The sequence below is a fragment of the Paramisgurnus dabryanus genome, chromosome 5, assembly GCF_030506205.2.
Source record: "Paramisgurnus dabryanus chromosome 5, PD_genome_1.1, whole genome shotgun sequence".
NCBI classification, from domain to species: domain Eukaryota; kingdom Metazoa; phylum Chordata; class Actinopteri; order Cypriniformes; family Cobitidae; genus Paramisgurnus; species Paramisgurnus dabryanus.
The window spans coordinates 8,659,441-8,679,597 of record NC_133341.1 but is presented as its reverse complement, the minus strand read 5'-3'; the positions used below and the strand labels follow the sequence as shown (position 1 = coordinate 8,679,597).

Sequence of the window (20,157 nt, the reverse complement as noted above, 5' to 3'; positions counted from 1 at the left end):
GCTTTCTTGACTACCCGATTCTTTTTTCTCTTCACGGTTAAAGCGGTCATAATTGGATTATTGTGATTTCTTTAATAAATCAGACTGTAATGACTTGCACTGAGGTCTGCACAGCCTAATGGGTATTCACAAGATGTTGTTGCTAATTAAAATGGTCCACATGGGTACAATAATATTGGTGGGACCATCAAGACTATGCAAAGAGTATGTTACACTTTATTGTTGTATTTATTAAAGGAGAAATTTTGCAAGACTTTTTTTAAGATATAAAACAAATCTTTGGTGTCCCCAGAGTATGTATGTGAAGTTTTTGCTCAAAATAAACAACAGATAATTTAAGCATGTCACAATTGCCACTTTGTAGGTATGAGGGTGTGTCCTTTTAATACAAATGAGCTGATCACTGCACTAAATGGCAGTGCTGTGGTTGGATAGTGCAGATTAAGGGGCGGTATTATCCCCTTCTGACATCACAAGGGGAGACAAATTTAAATTATCTATTTTTTACATGCTTGCAGAGAACCGTTTACCAAAACTAAGTTACTGGGTTGTTTTTTTTCACATTTTCTAGGTTAATAAAAGCACTGGGGACCCAATTATAGCACTTAAACATGGAAAAAGGCAGATTTTCAACTACTTTACAACTAAATGATAGTGTTTAACTAAATCTGACCTGTTGCTCTCTATTGGTACTAATTTTTAAGATTGTCACATTCTTTATCATCTTTATTTGAAAAAAAAAAAAAATATATATATATATATATATAACAAAATGTTATTGTCTTTCTCACTCTTTGTCATTAGGATTGGAGGAGCAGTACCCATTGTCTTTTCATACTTTGCTGAGGTATTGGCGAGAGAGAAGCGTGGAGAGCACCTGAGTTGGCTCTGCATGTTCTGGATGATTGGAGAGATCTATGCCTCTGCCATGGCCTGGGCCATCATACCTCACTACGGTAAGAGAATTATGCTTATTCTTGTTTTTGTTATCAGGTGCATACAAGGTTTGTTTATTGTATTTAGCTTGTCATGGCATAATGTTAAGAGAGTCAGGGTTATAAGCTGAAAGTGAGGTCGATAGTTTGAATTTCCTGACTGTCAATACCGTATCGCCAATAATAATATTTTACAGGCCTATTCACAATTGATTTAGGTCTTACACCATTAAATGACTTTTAAATGTTTGGGTTTTTTGTACTTTTTGTAAGCGAAGATAACAACAAACGTGTTCTCTTCTCATTTCCATTTAAATCTAACATCGCAGCTAGAGTCAGATTCTCTGCGAGCTCAGGTCAAGATGTCTGCGCTTCCTCCAACATTTGAGGCCTGTCCGCTCAGCTGGTTTTCATTGTAAAGGGAACAGAGAACAGTGGAGCTTTAGGTTAGGTGATTAATGTAGAAACAGAGCACTGCAGGGATATTTAAAGGATGGAGTCACTCCTGTGGGGGAAGGAATAGCTTGATGATTTATGAGAACCTCCAGTCTGGAAATAAGCTGCACTCATCAGTAACAAAATGATGGAATAGCAGGTACGCGAGGAAAAATTAAGCTGATAGGACCGCGAAGGGTCTCAAATGGTAATGGTAGCCTCAAAATGGTAGCCATAACAGACCGTTCTCTTATAAGGGGGGCTGTTCTGTTTTGTTCTCTTTGAACAGATCGTAATGAGGTTTTTCTCCTTGCCTTGTGAGACAAAGCAAAAAGCAACCTTGATTTATGAATGGCCTCTTAGTGGAGCCCAGGAAGGGGACAACTGTCAGACACGGAGACTGTGAGAGTATTAGAAAGTCTGTATGCCTGGAAAATCAATGGAAAGTCAACATAAGCTCTGTCAATTTGGAGTCTGTGTGAATAAATGTTCTTTGAAATATAAAAGCCATTAAAGACACAGCACTTTTAGGGATGGGCCAATATGAGATTTTGGCAGTATGATAACCTTAAATGGACATTTCACAAGACTTTTTAAGATGTCAAATAAATCTTTGGTGTCTCTAGAGTACATATGTGAAGTTTTAGCTCAAATATCATATAGATCATTTATTACAGCAAGTTAAACTGATCACTTTGTAGGTGTGTGCAAAAATGTGCAGTTTTGGATGTGTCATTTAACATGCAAATGAGCTGATATCTGCACTAAATGGCAGTGCCGTGGTTGGATAGTGCAGATTGAGGGGCAGTTTTATCCCCTTTCTGACATCACCAGGGGAGCCAAATTTCAATTTCTTATTTTTCACATGCTGAGAATGGTTTATCAAAACTAAGTTACTGACTTATTCACATTTTCTAGGTTGATAAAAGCACTGGGGACCCAATTATAGCACTTAAAGGAACAGTATGTAGGATTGTGGCCAAAACTGGTATTGCAATCACAAAACTTGTGGCTAAAACTGGTACTGCAACCACACAACTGGTGGCCAATACACAACATGACAACATAAACATCAGTTGAGGGCTGCAACTCCACTTTTTAAAGGACAATATCCTGACCAGACCACTGTTGTGAGTGATATAAGTATTTGACATGAAAATGATTTCTTAATGTCTAGTGACATATCAGGGCAATTTTATGATTAATTGATATACATTTCTAACATACTGTTCCTTTAAGTACAAAAGTCAGATTTTCATGATATGTCCCATTTAAAGGAATATGCAACTTTCATAACAAAAAAATCATGATAGTTTACTCACCCCCATGTCATCCAAAATGTTTATGTCTTTCTTTGATCAGAAGAAGAAAAAGCATTTTTTTTTTGTTTTGTTTTTTTTTGTTTTTTTTGAGGAAAACATTCCAGGATTTTGAATAGACTTTGTTTGACCTCAACAGTTCACAATTTCAATGCATTTTAAATTGCAATTTCAAGTTTCAAAAAAAAAAATTGTAAGTGAAGGGAAGATAACAAACTTATTATCTTTTCATTGCATTTTTGCCATATTGCTCAGCCCTACTATTGGTATATCTGATCAACAACATTGTCACTGCTTGTTATTAGTTTAACTACTGTTTTTGTGTCATTCACCCCTACAGTCCCGACCCACAGTTTTAAAACCCCTGTTTTAGGGGTAAGAAACAAAATTCTCAATCTGTACATTATTTTTGCTTTAATTAGCAACCAATGCTCATGTGTGAAAGGCATACGTCTAGACATAACCTAAACACGATCTATTTACTTTTGTGTCATTATTCACCTTATGAAAATGCTGCATTATGTGCACTAAAATGTAAATGCTGTATCAAAAACTGCAGTTTGGTGTCGTCTTCTGTCCCACAGAAGAGAGTCATGTGGGTTTTAAATGACACGAGAGTGAGTAAATTATTGTTTTCAGTTTAACCTTTAAGTATCCTTTTGCACTTGTATTCATGTTTCTTTGATACAGTAAATTCATTTGAAGCTATAGTAGTAGTGCCATAGGCAAGTCACTGTATATGAGTTGAAATTGGGTAGGTCTACTAGCTGCTGTATTAGTCATCCGTTTCCCCAGTCAATTATGCACATAATCTATGTAATGAGATTTCCAATGACATGGGCGAAGCATTAATTCTACAGGGTTGGCATTTGCTATCACAGCTCTTACTTATACTGCAGAGTAGTGTTGTATTCCTTATTAACCACAGGTCCCCACAGAGATACTCAAATTAACCGACACACACACACACACACACACACACACACACACACACACACACACACACACACACACACACACACACACACACACACACACACACACACACACACACACACACACACTGTACCTTATACCCAACCCTTGCAGAACATTTTAAGACGCTTTCTATGTGGGATTTTTCACATCATGCCTCGACAATCGCATCACTCATGAGAAGCTGGTTTCTTTAAACACACAGTGTAATCCTTGTAGAATCAGAGGCATTCATCAAAGACTTGTTTTAGCCTGCCTGTATAGATTAATTTAAATCTGTGTTTTTTACGCATTCATAAATCCTGATTACCTCCCATTACCACGGATCCTATTTATGATTGTTTTTCAGAGCCATTGCTGGTGGGATAACAGACAACATTGCCTTGGGCACTTTAGGGAAGATTGGGAAGCACTAAAGTCATAAAGGATTATTTATTGGTCACAGGAGAATGGCTGGCCAAATTTGTTAGACAGTAGTACCAGTTGCAACATTGATCCCTTTGCTTTAATGCTGAAAGATAAGATCATACTGTGGATGTGAAAAAATCAAGTAAAAAGATTTAAAAAGGCCAACGTGGCCTGATTTTGTGACTTACTTAATGTATGCCACGGTCATACTATAGTTTCAGCATGCAAAATTTCAACGCAGACCTCTGGGAATATAGGCAGCAACCAGAAATGAAAGCACATGGTTTCTGACATGCCCCATCATTGTTGCTTTATATTATTGTACAAAGTGGGATTGTGCAATATTGTTTTTTTTCCTCCACCTAAAAAGGTCATTGTCATTAGAAAATCTTCATGTGTTGATTACTGTAACTATTGGTAATACATGTTTATGTAATATGAATTCGCAGGGCAGAAATCACCAAACTTGAACTTTAAAACATGCCGAAATGTGAAATTGTGGAGCGAAAGTGGATAAGTCACATTCTTAAGATACCAGCTTTAGTTACTACACTTATATAGCTAAATGTAGTTATGTTTGCATAAAACATGCTTTTTTTCTTTTACACTATGTCTACTCTACGGTTTAGAATTAAAACCTATGCCTTTCGTTTGGGCCACTTTTTAATCATATCATATTACCCTAGACTGTTGTACATCTCGGTGCATCAGACATTACTGGTAAAAAAGAGGTAAATCCTGATGAAATAGAAATGACAGCACTTAAACTGTACAGTATTAAGTCAAACAACGTGTGCTTATTAAATGTGTGCATGAGAGAGAGCATGCACAAGCCTAGTTCTTCTCTTCGCTCTGTTTACAAGTTGCTGTCGGCATGGCTCATACATTGAGATGTTTACCGTGTCTGTGCGGTTCGTGACTTGTGCCAGGGCTAGCATTGCTAATCATAGGTTACATCAACTTTTACTAGCAGTGATTTAAAATGGATTTCTCCAAAGAGCATCCCAAACTTTACCAGTCTAGTAGAAACTTCGCGTGGGAGGCCCAACCTTTGCTTTTTTAGCGCACGCTAGCGTGTGAAATATTCTCCCAAAAACACTCTTGTCTTGTTTCTTTCTTCAGATGCCTTTCTATTCTGTCATACAATTCGTAGACACTTTTCTCTTGCAACCCTCAGACATTTTGAAAAAACACGGTTAGAACACGAGCTTCAATGAATGGCTCAAACCGTAGCCCACAACACATATCTGAAAGTGCGCTTGTGCAGAAAGCAAACCTAGGGTCGAGCACATACGACGGCCTTACGTCAAAATATCACCAGAATGATTGACAACTGGGATGACTAATAGTCTTGATGATCCACCCGGAAAAAAATCTTCCGCTATACCTTTAACTAAATTTAAAATGCTACCAGACTTTTGCCATTGCAGGATCAATATCATAAACGGCATGTCTACTGTTTTCCATAGGCTGGAGTTTCAGTATGGGTTCAGCTTATCAGTTCCACAGCTGGAGGGTGTTTGTTGTGGTGTGTGCACTTCCCTGTGTCTGCTCTGTGGTGGCCCTAACATTTATGCCCGAGAGCCCCAGATTCTACTTGGAAGTAAGTATTGCCAGTAATGAGATTGTGTTGAGATTTTGATGAAAACAATGCTTTTCAACAACCTTAACCATTACATTTTTCCTTGGTAGTTTTATCATAAGAACTATGTTGGTTGACTATTGAACATTTTAGTTATTGTGGTCCACCAGCTAGACTAGCACTAACCCTCATAAACCAGCCTGATCTGATCTTTAATCATTAAATTGTGTGTGTGTGTGTGTGTGTGTGTGTGTGTGTGTGTGTGTGTGTGTGTGTGTGTGTGTGTGTGTGTGTGTGTGTGTGTGTGTGTGTGAAGGTGTGTTTTCGTTGGTGAAAATATCTGTGTTTTAAAAACACATGATAATGCCCAATAAATTTATCTTTTATTGAAGTGGTCTGCTCCATTACTAACTACACGTTTCCAAGAACTTCTATTCACTACATATGTCTTTAAATGGCCTGATTTAAAGGAACACAACTTTCTTTGAAGCTAATGACTCGTACTTGTCGAGACGTCCTACACCCGCTTTCAGGCCTGCCATAGCAATGGAGGTGGGCGGCTGTCATCTAGCGCAGCGGCTGGCATTTAATCCTTATAATCTCTTAAGGATTTTTCTGCTCTATCCTTTCAGGTGGGGAAGCATGATGAGGCCTGGATGATCCTCAAGCAGATTCATGACACAAACATGCGAGCGCGTGGACAGCCTGAGAAAGTCTTTACCGTGAGTGATTCCCTCTTTGCTCTATAAGCTGCTTAAAACACCAACCATACTTTAAAGTTGCTCACACTCATGAATGATTTCTCATCCTGCCCTGTATGTGGGTATTTAGAGATGTTTATGTGGTATTTTTTGAGCTTCAGTAGTAGAGACTGAAGCCTTTGCCAGCACCCAGCTGCTTGTCACCAAATTGACTACTGCTAACATTATTTTATCCCAAAAAATATATTTGGACAGATAAGTCACATTTTAGAATACACTTGATACACTTTTAAAAATGCTTGGTGTTTTAACCCATTGCTGGCTAAGTATTGGAGAGTTATAAATAAACCTATGCTGGGTTGATTCAACCTATGGGGCCAGATTTACTAAATGGGGCAAATGAGCGCAATTCCAAAAAAGCGCAGATGGGAGTGGTGATATTTACTAAGAAAGCACTAGTTAAATAACACAGCGCAACTGCTGATTTCCATAAGGACCAACGCTAAGAGCAGCGCAAATTAGTTCAGGGTCGCAAATAAGCAAAGCTGATAATCTACTACCGCCTGATGCCCTTGAGTTCAGCATCACAGACTTCGCATGCTGAAAATGCGGGGTGTAAAATCCCAGCTAACAAAGCCATAGTAAACTGAAAAGAACTTGAGGACAAAAAATTTAAGTTTTGAAACACCTGGTATTGTGTGACTAACCAACTCTTAGAAATGCATATGCAATAAGGTTGTCAGATTTATAGTACATTTATAATAACAGTATTAATATACTTTTTAAAATAAAAACAAAGTAAAATGTTTTGTGAAATATTTTATTTTTTTGTAAAATTAGTGCCATTCTGATATTTTAAGAGTTCAGATGCAAAACCTGCAAAGTCTGGCATGTTAATAGCATTTTTATATCCGACTCTTAATGGATTTTGGACTGAGGGTGGGATTAAGTGGATTTGACGTGAAAGTATTTGATAGTACGTGTCAATAGCATTCAGTTACTATCATTATCTCATTTTTGACTGAGGTGGCATTTAGCGGCTTTTGCATCTGAACTCTTCATTTGTAACTCATGTTTTTTTTATCTTGTAGGTGAACAGGATTAAGATCCCAAAGCAGATTGATGAGTTTGTTGAAATGAAGACAGAATCTGGCAGCGTTTTCTCAAAAGTGATCTTCAGAGTAAAGTCAGAACTTTATGGGGTAAGCTTCATATTGAAAATACTATGTTGATGCTATAATGTAGTGATCGGCCGTTTTGGGTTTATTAATGGCCACCGATTGGCCAATATGAGGCCGATATAACACACATGTAAATACAGTTTGTTATTTTGTAGAAACATTTGATATGCCTAATATAATTATTAATATTATTAATAAATATTCAATATAAACGATCCGATAGCAATTATTGGCTGATATATCTGTGCATCTCTACTTTTATCTACAAGACATGTACTGTGGATCTGACACATCTTGTCATTGTTTGAATAACGCTGCTGTACACCAGAGTGTTGTTGTGTAACACAATGTAACTTCAGATTAAAAAGTCAATAACGATTTTACTGACTGTCAGACTTTGGCTTTACATCAGAGTGTCTTTTCATTACACTTTAAGTCCTGTTGGCTTATTTTTAACCCAATGCTGGGTAAATATTGGACAGAACACATGGGTTATAAATAAACATGCTGGGTTGTTTCAATTCATTGCTGGGTTGTTTCAACTCACAACTGAATATTTATAAAAAAAATAACCCAGCATAATTTGAGTGTACAAACAACAAATATGAGGAACAACACAACACGTTGTGGTATATTATGTACTATTATATAGTATATAAATTACAGTGTGTTCGATTTTTTTTTTTTTTCAGAAAAATGACAACCACTTTCTCTGTCTTTCCAGATATGGCTGACCTTCTTAAAGTGTTTTAATTATCCACTAAAAGACATAACAGTGAAACTTGCTACTGTGTGGCTTACATTGTCTTTTGGGTAAGCCCTGCTTTTATTCACCTACTGGTCACAGGAACATATGCAATACATTATAGTCTAGAGTCATTATAGTGTTTCTCAAACCTTTTACACCAAGTACCCCCTCTGAAAATATTTGGGACCAACGTTAAAATCCACAAGTGTAGTAGGCCTAACTATTCAGAGCTATGCACAGTTCAAAACAAAGTTTTATTCCTAATCAGAATATTTGAAGAGTTTGGTTCCAAAATGCAATAAATCCATTTTGATAAATTTCGGTAAAAACTTGTTTTCTATACTGTACCAAGAAAGTGACAAGATGAAAACCACTATTTTCTGTTACAAACTTTCACATAGCATCTTTAGGTAAAAAAAAAATATATATATATATATATATATATATATACAAATCCATAACTTGATTTTCAAAGATTTATTATAAAAACTAATTCTTTTTTTCCACAAAATGTAAATCCATAAAAAGTTTTTTTCAAAATTCTATAAATCTATTAAATCAATGTATAAATGTGCATTCATTTTTGCCATTTTATATTCATTTAGTTGAACAGTTGTACACACTGATTAAAAAAAAAACATTAATAGCATTAATCAAAACACTTACTTTGTGATATTAGGAACACTGTCATTGCTGCATGGTTATACTTGACGTCGTTGCTTAACATTTTTCATAGCGATCAGCTGTGATTCTCGTTGACTTTGAGTAAAATTATGGAAAGTTTTTCATAAGATCCCTGGGGTCAATGGCCCTCATTTATCATTCTTGCGTAGAAACGGGCGTATTGGCGTAAGATTATGCTTACACTCCTCTCAACGCCTGATTTATGAAATTGTGCGTACCTTTGATATTCAGGTGTACGCAATACCAGCCCTTCATAAATGCCTCGGCTGAAAACGATTGTCATTAGGAATAACACGCCCATATAAACTCTCCGCCTCCCCCACACCCTCATTTTACGCCAATGACACACGGAAGACGGCAAAGAAGAGAAACCGGGGATGTGGAAAGAAACAAAATTGTTTAATTTGGGAGTTTAAAGAGTGGGATTAAAGACACATTAATAATTGCATGACAATTTTTAATATTTTTATTATTATTTTTATTATAAATGCCGCTTATTGATATTTAGAATTAGGCTATTATTATTATTACTATTATTATTATTTACTGTTGCCTACATCTAAATTATATGTCTGCTTAATGGTTCAGTTAAGTTTTGTTTTAAATAATATTTTAAAATGATGGAGTAACTTTTGTTGTGTGTTGTTATGTTTTTACATAAAGTTGTTTTTAGCTGTATCTTGGATCCAGTTTGATACGGAGCTCCGGATATAATTCAAATTAACAATTTGTTTCCACGACATCCACATGTTTTACTAGGCTAATTCATAATTTGAAATAATAATTGTAATTGTAATTACGAAATATTATAATAATTAATTCCAAGGAACAAACTGTTGAATATTGGGAACAAATTCTAAATTTATGGCCATACTTTAGACTAAATAAGAAAAAGAAGTGTCCATAATGTAGCATATAAGATAATTCGTGGCCATAATTTTGTCCGCATGTCATCATGATCGGATGTACGGCTCCATTCAACACAAGCATTTTCCCTTACCTCATCTGTATTTATTTATCATCGAATGGTATGTAACTAGCTTACCTTTTAATGCATTACCATGTTTTCGTAGCACATCCTTGTGCTTTCTTGCAATGTGCCGCAGATTCCAGAAAGAATATTTGCTAACTTTTACAGTATCTCCGCACTCCCTTTCAATTTTTTCTTCCTGTCCCATCTTAACTTTGATTTTTACTTTACATTTATGTATAAGGCTTGAATTCCATAACTTATTGCTAGACGTTTTAACAGATTCTCGAACTAGCAAATTATCAAAGGGCGTTCTGGGTTCAACGAGCGGTGCTGAGCGAGCAGAATTTTCGGAAAGGCGCTTGGATGGTAATATTACCGCTCCGCTCCCACCAGCTCCGTTCACATGCTCGCTCTGAAACGTCAGGTTAAGTGCACAGGCTCTCAACTTAAGGAATACATATGCACACAAATCAAATGCTTTGGTAAAGTCTCACAAATTAAACATTGAAGTACATGTTGCATAAAAATAAACACTGAAGTTTATAATTACTATGTTTTTTTTTACAGTGCGTCATATCATATATTTTAGTTTGTCAGTGCGTTTTGTGGTGTTAGGAAGTGTTTGCGCATTTCTGCACAAATTCAAAATGTGCGTACACCACCTCCTGAGCTGGCATAGGATTTGAGCGTGCCGTACGCCAACGTCCATATTGATAAATATCAAAGTCACCGTGGTTTTGGGTGTACGCCAGGTGTACGCTGGAAATTTGGTGTACGCACTTTTGATAAATGAGGGCCAATGTGTTAGCATGAGAGAAGCTAGATGCTGTCGGGAGAACAAGCGATCGTCTCCCGAGTGCCTCTCGCGTAAATTATTAGATGTTGATGGCTAACGTTTCTTTCCCGTCACAGAAAACCCCCACAGGTTTATCAATGCTATTAAAGTATTATTTCATTTTTGTTTGTTTGTTGATCACGAAGTACAAAGTAGATGAGGAAAACTAGGACTCTGTGTACTCAACGCGCCACCATTGTTTGTTTACATTGCGTGGAATGGTGCGCTGTAATTTGTGGAGCGGATTTATTGCATTCTGTAGAAAAGGAGGAGTGGCGTTTAATACGTTTTGGGAAAAAAGGGAGAAAAGATGACAGAATAACACGGCGGATATTGGATTTTGCGTAAAATTAAGAATTTACTTTTAAATACTGACCTGATATAATACTGATTTTGGTAGAAACTAATTTTTTTCAAAAATGGCGTTTATTGCATTTTGGAACCAAACTCTTCATTTATTATTATTATTATTCCTTATACAAATATTTATCATTGTCAGCCAAGATTTATTATTGATGATGATGACTAAACTCCACAGCAACTTTTGCTCTCTGAATTTAAAGTGGATCCTGTAACATGCATACTGTAGGTTTTTTTTTTTGACAAAGCATCTGTCACATTCAAAGCCCCGTGCTTCACACACGCAGGCAAACCAGATTAACGCGCGTGTTCATCTTGATGCGCATACTGTTGATGATGAAGTTCTGCAAGAGCAGAGTAGCCTAACATTACTCCATATTGTTTCTAAAGACTCCGCGGACCATTGTACAAGGTCCTCACAGCACTAAAAACAAACCTTGTGCCCGCAGATCAAGCCCCGGCGCAGTGCTGGTGGTCTGACTTACTGATTTTAAAGGGATAGTTCACCCAAAAATGAAAATTCTGTCATTATTTACTCACCCTTATGTTGTTACAAACCTGTATAAATTTCGTTGTTCTGATGAACACAAAAAGATATTTTGAGAAATGTTTGTAACCAAACCGTTCGTAAACCACATTCACATCCATAGTAGGAAAAAAACAGTATTGAAGTGAATAGGGTCCACAAACGGTTTGGTTACAAACATTTCTCAAAATATCTTCCTTTGTGTTCAAATCTGGTTTGTATATCATTGAGTTAACACCTGTAAATACCTTAAACCATGGGCGTCGGAACCATTATACGTGGGTGGGACAGGACCCACCCACTTTTTAAGACCAATGATAATGGACCCACCCACTTTTTCTCTAATTTAGCGCATTTGTCTGTTCACTTATCAAAGCGCTGTTAGTCCAAATCCATTCCACTAGAGCAGGGATCCCTAACCTTTGCTTTTTTTACACCGCGGACCCGTTTCAGCTTTTAAACATAATTCGCGGGGGTGAGTGGACGCTGAGTTGCTGTTCGAATATAGTGCTGAAAAACCTCATTTGCCAAATGTATAGGCCTAACGTTTTAAACAGAAGTAAATGTCAAACAACCATGCATTAGGGAAATTAATAACTGCTTTATTTATAGTATATTTTCTATAGACGTGTAAAACCATATTATAGCGGATTATTTTATTTTCATTGTTTCACGAGTTTGCCTGCCCATTTAGTCTTAATAATTAACGGTAAACGAACTTAGCTTGGTGTTCTTAAAGGCAGCTCGAACCTTAGGTCGGACTCGAGCCCCAAGTTCAAGACACAGAAGAAAAAAGGAGGAGATGATGAGGAGAGATGCCAGAAGAATTGCGTCTGTCGCGGAGGCACAGAGACTCCCGTTTTGCTTTTAATGATAATTAACACAGCACTAAATGTGGTTCCTTTCAAACGTTAAAAGTATAGGCTACTTGTTAAAATATTATTACTGCTGTAAAATAGATTATTTTGATTATGGCATGATCGCTGGATAATTTTCAAGTTTTTTTACAGAAGCCAATTACTTTTCATTTGTGATATGAACGTCTTCACGTATTGTTATTATTTGCGAGGTACATTTGCAGATAATTAATAAAGTCATACCTCGATTGTTTAATCGATTGTGTTTTAGAAGTACACATGCTCAAACCAGTGGTGTAGTCTACGTGATACGCAGGTATACGCCGTTTACCCACTAGAAATGGTCAAGGATTTCCGTATACCCACTAAAAATAGCGCGAGGATGCGTAACAGCATGGTTTTGTGACATTTTTTAAGTTTAGTCATAATATAGATGTGAAGCATTGACCATTAGCATGCTACACTTGCTACTTTAGCGGGTTATATACGGGTTAAAATACATATTAGGCTATATACTTCATGCCGAACTGCGCGATCCGATCGGCGTATGAATTTCTATGAAATCAGATTACTATAGTGACGCGAAAGTAACTGGGGAGCAGACTGGCGAGTGACAGCAAAGTACCGCGAGAGAGACTCCAGTTATCACATGGAGAAATCTGCTTTGACTCGCTCTCGCGGTACTTTGACATCACCAAGAGGTCTGCTTAGCGCCAAATGAAGTCGAACCTACAGTATAGCTGCTCACGCGACACTGTAAACAAACAGTCCAGAGAAGTGAACGAGTGCTGCAACATAAAATCCATAGAGTTTACAACGCACATGTGAGTAAACAACATTTAAATCATCAGTCCAGTTTATTACTTTATCTGGAGGTAAGGCTCCAAATGCAATAAAATAAGCCCGTGATTATACCCTGATGGTTTTTAGCTGCCTTCAGTTCCTCTCCATGTTTTCTTGTGCTTCACAGTGTTAAACTTCCCTTCTCTGTGTTCATTTATATATCTACGTTCAAGATGTATATGATCTTAAACTTCTGTTTGGTTTGGGTGTCTAATATTAGGCTACATGATGGTCTTGTAATAATAATTAAGTATAAGCCTATTTTCATTTTTAGACAATGCTTATATTATATGCAAAAATAAGCTTTTATATCAGTGACTAATTAGAGTTAATTCATGGTCATATTAAATGTGTATTAATTAAAAACATTTACACCATTAAATTACACATGGTAATGTTATCAATAGTTGTCAGATAATAGCTTTTGAAAGAATTGAATATTTTTTCTCCTTTAATGCATGTGTTAGCCACAGATTGAAGATTTATTTAATTTTAATTAACAGTTCAATAACTTTTGGCCCCGAGTTAGATGTTGATTAACACTAAACCAGTCTAAAAATCAGTCCAGTTTCCCCAGCTGTAAACCCATTGGCTGTTAAAGTCTTTTTTTCTTATAATAAACTGACATGTTGATAACACGTTCAGTTGATGTGTTACGAGTACACTTTCAGAATGCTCTTAGTTACATGAATATCTATACTGTATGCATCTGTGAGTGTGGTGGTGCTTATGAGGTGTCGCGCTAGGACGAGTGAGCATAAGGGTGAGAGGGAAAAATCACAGTATACTCACTACAAAAATCTAGACTACACCACTGGCTCAAACTCTTATGACAGCATTGTTTCCCGACGGATACCATAAAATAAATTGATCTCATTTCCAGAATCTCACATTTATATTTCTCTAAGAGAGAGAAAGAGGGATTGGGTATAACAAATAAAAAAGGTATACAAAAGTTGTATCAGTTTACCTTCATTCGTTTTTCTTACCTTTTATTTCCTCAAAATAAAAAATAAACATTGTAGCCTACTGTCAGCAGAGTAGAGAAAAAAAATGACACAGAGAAAGATAAATGAAACATGACATTTGTCATTATTTGCAAAATATTTAAAGGGCTATTACCAGAATTTCGACCGTAATACACTGTAAAAAGTTTATTGTCAAATTAACAGTAACTTACTGGCAACAATTATCCAGTAGTTCCTGTATTTCAAACAACAGTAAAATTACTGTAGAAAGAATGACAGTAGTTTTAAGGATACTGCAAAATGAAGTACAGTATTATACTGTTATTTGTAAGATCCAACATACAGCATTTTACTGTTATACTGGACATGTTACTGTTATTTATTTTACAGTGTAAAATATATACTACTGTATTTTCCAATTTTACTGTTATTTATTTTACAGTGTAAAATATATACTACTGTATTTTTTTCAATTTTACTGTTATTTATTTTACAGTGTAAAATATATACTACTGTATTTTTTAAGATTAAATTAAATACTGTTATTTTATCGGTTGATGTTAAGTATAAAGACAACAACTATATCTTTAAAAGCAGAACATTTATTGTGCAGTTTTAACTGTATATTTGTAACAATATTAACAAAACAAAAAAATGATTAGATTTTAAACAAAAAGTAAAAAAATAACAAAATCTGTCAGCAATCAATTTATCAAATGGTTGCCATAGTGTAGTTACCCTAAATGAGAAACCACATCATACAATACAGTGAAAAGCATTATTACAATACAGTTTTTTGTAGGTAGTATGGGTGGTGGTGGCAGGATGAAGGTGTAGGTCAGGAGTAGGCAACGTCGGTCCTGGAGTGCCGAAATCCTGCAGATTTTATTTCCAACCCTGATAAAACCTCGCCTACCTGTAGTTTACTGGTGACTCTTCAGATCTAGTTGTTCAGGTGTGTTTGTTTAGAGCTGGAGCAAAACTCTGCAGGACAACGTCACTCCAGGACCGACATTTCCTACACCTGGTGTAGGTGGTGGGGGCGTCATATACAGCAGGGGCGACAGCACTTGTGATAATCCTGTAACAAATGATAAAAAAAAATTAACTAATCATCTAAAATGCTTGTTTTTAGCAATAATGTACTTTGAGCTCACCAGTTATAATCTAGAACATGGCCAAGTCTTGAGATCCACCTTGAGAGAACAGAGAAAATATTACGGAGAATGTTACAATAACATTACATATTACTGAAAGCTTAAATAACCCAGTCGCAGTGCTGGTTGGTGACTTCTTTTTCAAGGGCGCACGATGCAAAGCTTGTCACAACATGTATTTATCGCGTCATGTAAACTTATGTGTATCACGCATCATGTCAAAATGCGTGTCTGCTGCAGATGCTTCAAAGGGGTTTATTATAAAACATCTCGCTAAATCTCATGTGTAATCAGAGTTTAGTGTTAAGTTAGTGTCTTGCGAGTATTTTGTGAATTTTATTTTGTCATAAAATCATAAACCCTTCTGACGCTTTTACAGCAGGCACGTATTTTGACATAAGGCAAGATGCACATGGTTAACATGACACAACGAACGCATACTTTGACATGATGAGCAACACACATTACACTCTGAACACATATTTTGAATTTGCACCCCTTAGGAGAGAAGTCACCAGCCACCACTGCCAGGTAGAATTCCATTTTGAATAAATAATATTTAATAGACCACAGGTAGACTATTAAATATTTTTGCACGATTTTACACATTTCAGTGACTAAAACATGACACAAATATTACCCATAAATAGGGGTGTGCCGGTTTCAGAATTGGTGATGACGGTTATGACATGAGTCAAATGTGACGGTTCGTAACATAACCGTCGGTGGGGGGCGTTTTGCTCGTTTAAATGCTCGTGGATTGACGGGAAAGTGTCATTTTACCATAAAATCATGAATGTTATGCCAAGTGTGTTTCAAACAGTAATAATGTTGAACAATTTAACAGAAAGCAATGAAATATTTAAAAAACACACTGTTGCCAGAAGACTGCGCTGTCACTCTCTGCCCAGCATAAATTAATCCTCTATCTATCATCTATCTTAATAATCTTTAGAGAAACACATTTGTGCCATGGGCTTTTTATGTCTGTAATTGTGTCTATATATCTGTCATTACACGAACCAAAACCAGAGGTTTTGCTCATAAATGCAGGTAAAAGAAAGTAATGTGAACTTCAGATTGTTATTAAACTGCACACTATGCGCTGCAAACGCAACCGGTGTAAAAGCACAATGGCCACGCGCAGCAAATGCTCTCCGCAGACGCGCTGCACAGTGCTCACCCGGCGTTTGAATAAACTAGACACTGATTAGCTACTTGCTCTACGTTTCTTTAAAATTAACAGCAAGCAGTGAATGTGCGTTCAGCAGAGTTAGTAGGTTAGCATGGGAGGATTTGAACTTGAAAAGCGGAGTGTACTGACGGAAGAGATGATTTGAAAGGTGAGACTTTGTTTAATATGTTTAATCTCAAAAGTAACCGAAAAGTAACCTGGTTTGTCCTGTATGTCAGCGCGTTGTCAGTGTTGCTCCGCTCTGTATTTTCACTGCGTGAGAACATGAGGGGGCGTGTAACACAGACTGTTAACAATTGTTTTTAATTAGTATTTTAAAATTCTTTATGATAATTTTTTTTTTTATATTTTAATAACACGGTTTTGGCGGTTATAGAGTTCTAATGACGGTGTTCAACTATAACCGTCGGTCTCACGGTTATATAATGACCGTCACACCCCTACCCATAAATTATAACTGGTGTAAGAAATAAATAAATGTGTTTACTATAATAATTATTATCAATAAACACAAAACTAATTCCGTATAGACCATTCCAAACTTAAGACGTTAAATGAACAAATTTACACAAAACTATATACGAACCAATTACCACTAAGTAAGGTTTGTTATGGCAAAACAATTGATAGAAATACGTTGTTTGTACAATTTTAGAAGTGTTATAGACTGTCTTTTGTAGTCACCAAAAATGTTTAACGTTTAGTGTGCAATGATGGGTTTGGACATGCTACACTGAAGGAGATAAAAAAGAGATACAGTACCTCTGTTACCTCCACTTCTTCATTCAGGATATTGACACCATCCATTCTGATGCTGGCTCCTCACATCAAGGTGGTTTAAAGTGCCATGAAAAATTGTTGTTGGTGTTAGCTTTGCTGAATCCTGTGAAAATAACATGTACTGAGTAACTAAGAATACAAGTTAAAGAGTTGAGTAATAAATTGCATCAAAATCTAAACTCTATTGTTAGCCAAACTCAAAACTTACATTTTCCAGACAAAAGGTAAACTTGCTGTATTCTCAAGATGAAGAAATAAAATGAGCAGTGCAGGGTTTTTCTCCATATCAGAAACACCTGTGTAAACATAAAAATAAAACACAAGTTATTGCCACACTGATTAAAATATACTGTACTAAGTATGGGAGCTGTAAGAGATTAATACACACTCATTAAATACACTCAGCAAGTAGTTGCTTACTTATAAATATTAAAATAATTATTAGATAAATTTAATCCTTGTTAATGTGCTCCCAACTGAAGTGCTGTTCCAGTTCTGTGCATTTTTCAAGTGTATAGGCAGTTCCTGACCAAACGCTTGACCAGTCCAGTACAGTAAAGTAAAGTAATTGTTCAACATTTCAAATTGGGTATAAAAAATTATTGTACCTTTTTAAGCCAGTATGTCCTGTCTTCAGATTTAGATGAAGGTCCTTCCCAAACCACATCTTGATGTCATAAAGAATCTTAAACACATAACATTTCAACAGAATGATTCAGGGCACTTGCACAGTAATACCTGAAAATGAATAGATTTTGTTCTAACTCAGATGATCACATGATATTGTCATAATAACAACATAATAATAAGTAAGATATTGTTTCTGTCTTAATAGATTGATTGCAGGCTTTGCCTGATGCTAAATGCATGGTAAAAAAATTTATTAACAGATAATTGAACCACGTAAAAAAAATAATAATTGAACCACGTGACTTCTCCCGATCATCCGGGACATATGACCATCATGTAATGGCAGCATATACAAAACAGGGATACAAAGGAAAACGTTGATCATTGGATTAATCCATATCAGGTCCTAAAACACATTTTCAGATCTCATGTCAGCAGAACACTAATACATTTTCACATAAATATTCGCGGATATTATTTAAATCCACAATACATCTTTGTGTATGGATCATAGTCCTATTATTAGCAGATGAACAAAAGTTATGTGACTGAAAAGAGTAGGCTTTTATGAAACTACACAATAATAAGTTAGTACTCACCCACTGTTTAAAAAAGCACTGCTGGTCTCAATCCAAGTGAGCACACAAACACACCGCCACGCAACAAGCACAGGATCTCTTCAATGCGATTCCCGCTGTAGTGATGATCTCCCCGCGATAGACGAGAGGACGAGCATGCAGGCGTAAAACTACCGTAGAAAATTTGTCGTGGACTGTAGCCCAGATTTACATACACTAATAAAGAAGATAAAACATTGTTAAATCTATTATACGTCTTTTCAATACTTCTAGCTGCCATAATGTTCAGTCAAGTTTATGTTCAGTCATTAATGTATTATTTTAAACCTATTCCACAGATATTCATTACACAACGTATTCTGGCACAACATTATTCAAGTTTATAACGTTATTTATTTAACACATTAATTTCTTTCTCTTACTTACCTCAGCAAAGTCTCTGTCAACACAACACGATAAGCTCAGACTGCCCTGACCGTTAATTTGAAAATGCCCTGCGCGGGGTTTTACACAGTGAACATGCTTTCTTTTGCACACACGCAGACAATCATTGTGAAGTTGCAGAAGTTGTTTGCTGTTATGACAGAAATTAAGTAAAATTTAGCCGAAATAACCCTTTAGTGCCAATAAAGTCTCATACCAGATATTGCATATAGCACTTACCAGATGATGAAGTGAGTGAAGACAAACACGACGACACAATATCTCGTACAGTATAATAGCTCTCTGTCATTTTGTGGTCACAAAATTAATGTTAGCATGTATTAATATTCACCCAGCAGATATTAATAAAGAAATACGCGCTAGATGAGCAGAACAGATACGACGACACACACGCGTTCTCCCACTCCCCCTGCTGACAGAACTGAGGAGCACATCACGTGACCGACTCGCGCCTGAACCCTCCGCATTTGTTTAATCAAATTCTAAAATTAGCGCTTTTTAACTAATCGACTGCTATTTGAAGATTATACATATATATATTATCGCCTAAACTAATCTTAAAAATACATTTTGTGACCCAGAGGCAACAATATTAAGAACTGATGGTATGTCTATTGAATTGGCTGGTGATTTCATTAAAGCCTCAGAAAAGGCACGTGATATGTTAAAGGAACACACCGAGCATCTGATGTGAAAACAGACATTAAACCAAATATCTCACAAAAATTAAGCATTTAAGATATAAATAGACGTTTGTAATTGTGTTTTGCAGTTGGTTGGTAATACTGTATTCAGAGTAATATTTCCCATAATGCATTGGAAAACTACAGTAGCCTACTGTACAAAGCTTATGCAGTAAAAAACTGTTGAAAATACATTAAAATACTGTGGAAACAACAAATCTACAGTAACAAACTGTAAACAACTTATACAGTAAGAAACTGTCGAGAAAAACAGTAAAAAACTGTGAAAACAACGAAAATTATTTACAGTGTAGGCTACTGTCTTTAATTTAATAAACGCAAATGTTCAGGCTAATTAAA

The 20,157-nt window shown here is 36.1% G+C and overlaps 1 protein-coding gene and 1 long non-coding RNA gene across 4 annotated transcripts in view; one reads left to right on the top strand and one right to left on the bottom strand.

Annotated features, from left to right (window-relative positions):
• The window catches only part of sv2ca (synaptic vesicle glycoprotein 2Ca), a 36,287-nt gene that overhangs the window by 13,428 nt on the left and 2,702 nt on the right, over positions 1-20,157 (top strand). The window contains exons 4-8 of the mRNA XM_065263015.2: positions 805-956; positions 5,542-5,675; positions 6,287-6,376; positions 7,447-7,557; positions 8,261-8,349. Of these exons, the coding sequence (XP_065119087.1) occupies positions 805-956; positions 5,542-5,675; positions 6,287-6,376; positions 7,447-7,557; positions 8,261-8,349 (576 nt within the window). The remainder of the gene's footprint in view (positions 1-804; positions 957-5,541; positions 5,676-6,286; positions 6,377-7,446; positions 7,558-8,260; positions 8,350-20,157) is intronic.
• Positions 15,085-19,279, bottom strand: LOC135744702 (uncharacterized). 3 transcript variants are annotated; one of them, XR_010530808.2, is made up of 7 exons: positions 19,097-19,279; positions 18,692-18,886; positions 18,071-18,147; positions 17,671-17,758; positions 17,445-17,565; positions 15,488-15,526; positions 15,085-15,411 (listed from the first exon to the last, which is right to left on the bottom strand). It is a non-coding gene; the product is annotated as an uncharacterized lncRNA (long non-coding RNA). The 3 variants fall into 3 exon arrangements; XR_012336684.1 differs by lacking the exon at positions 19,097-19,279 and having other exon boundaries at positions 18,696-18,981; XR_012336683.1 differs by lacking the exon at positions 19,097-19,279 and having other exon boundaries at positions 18,692-18,980.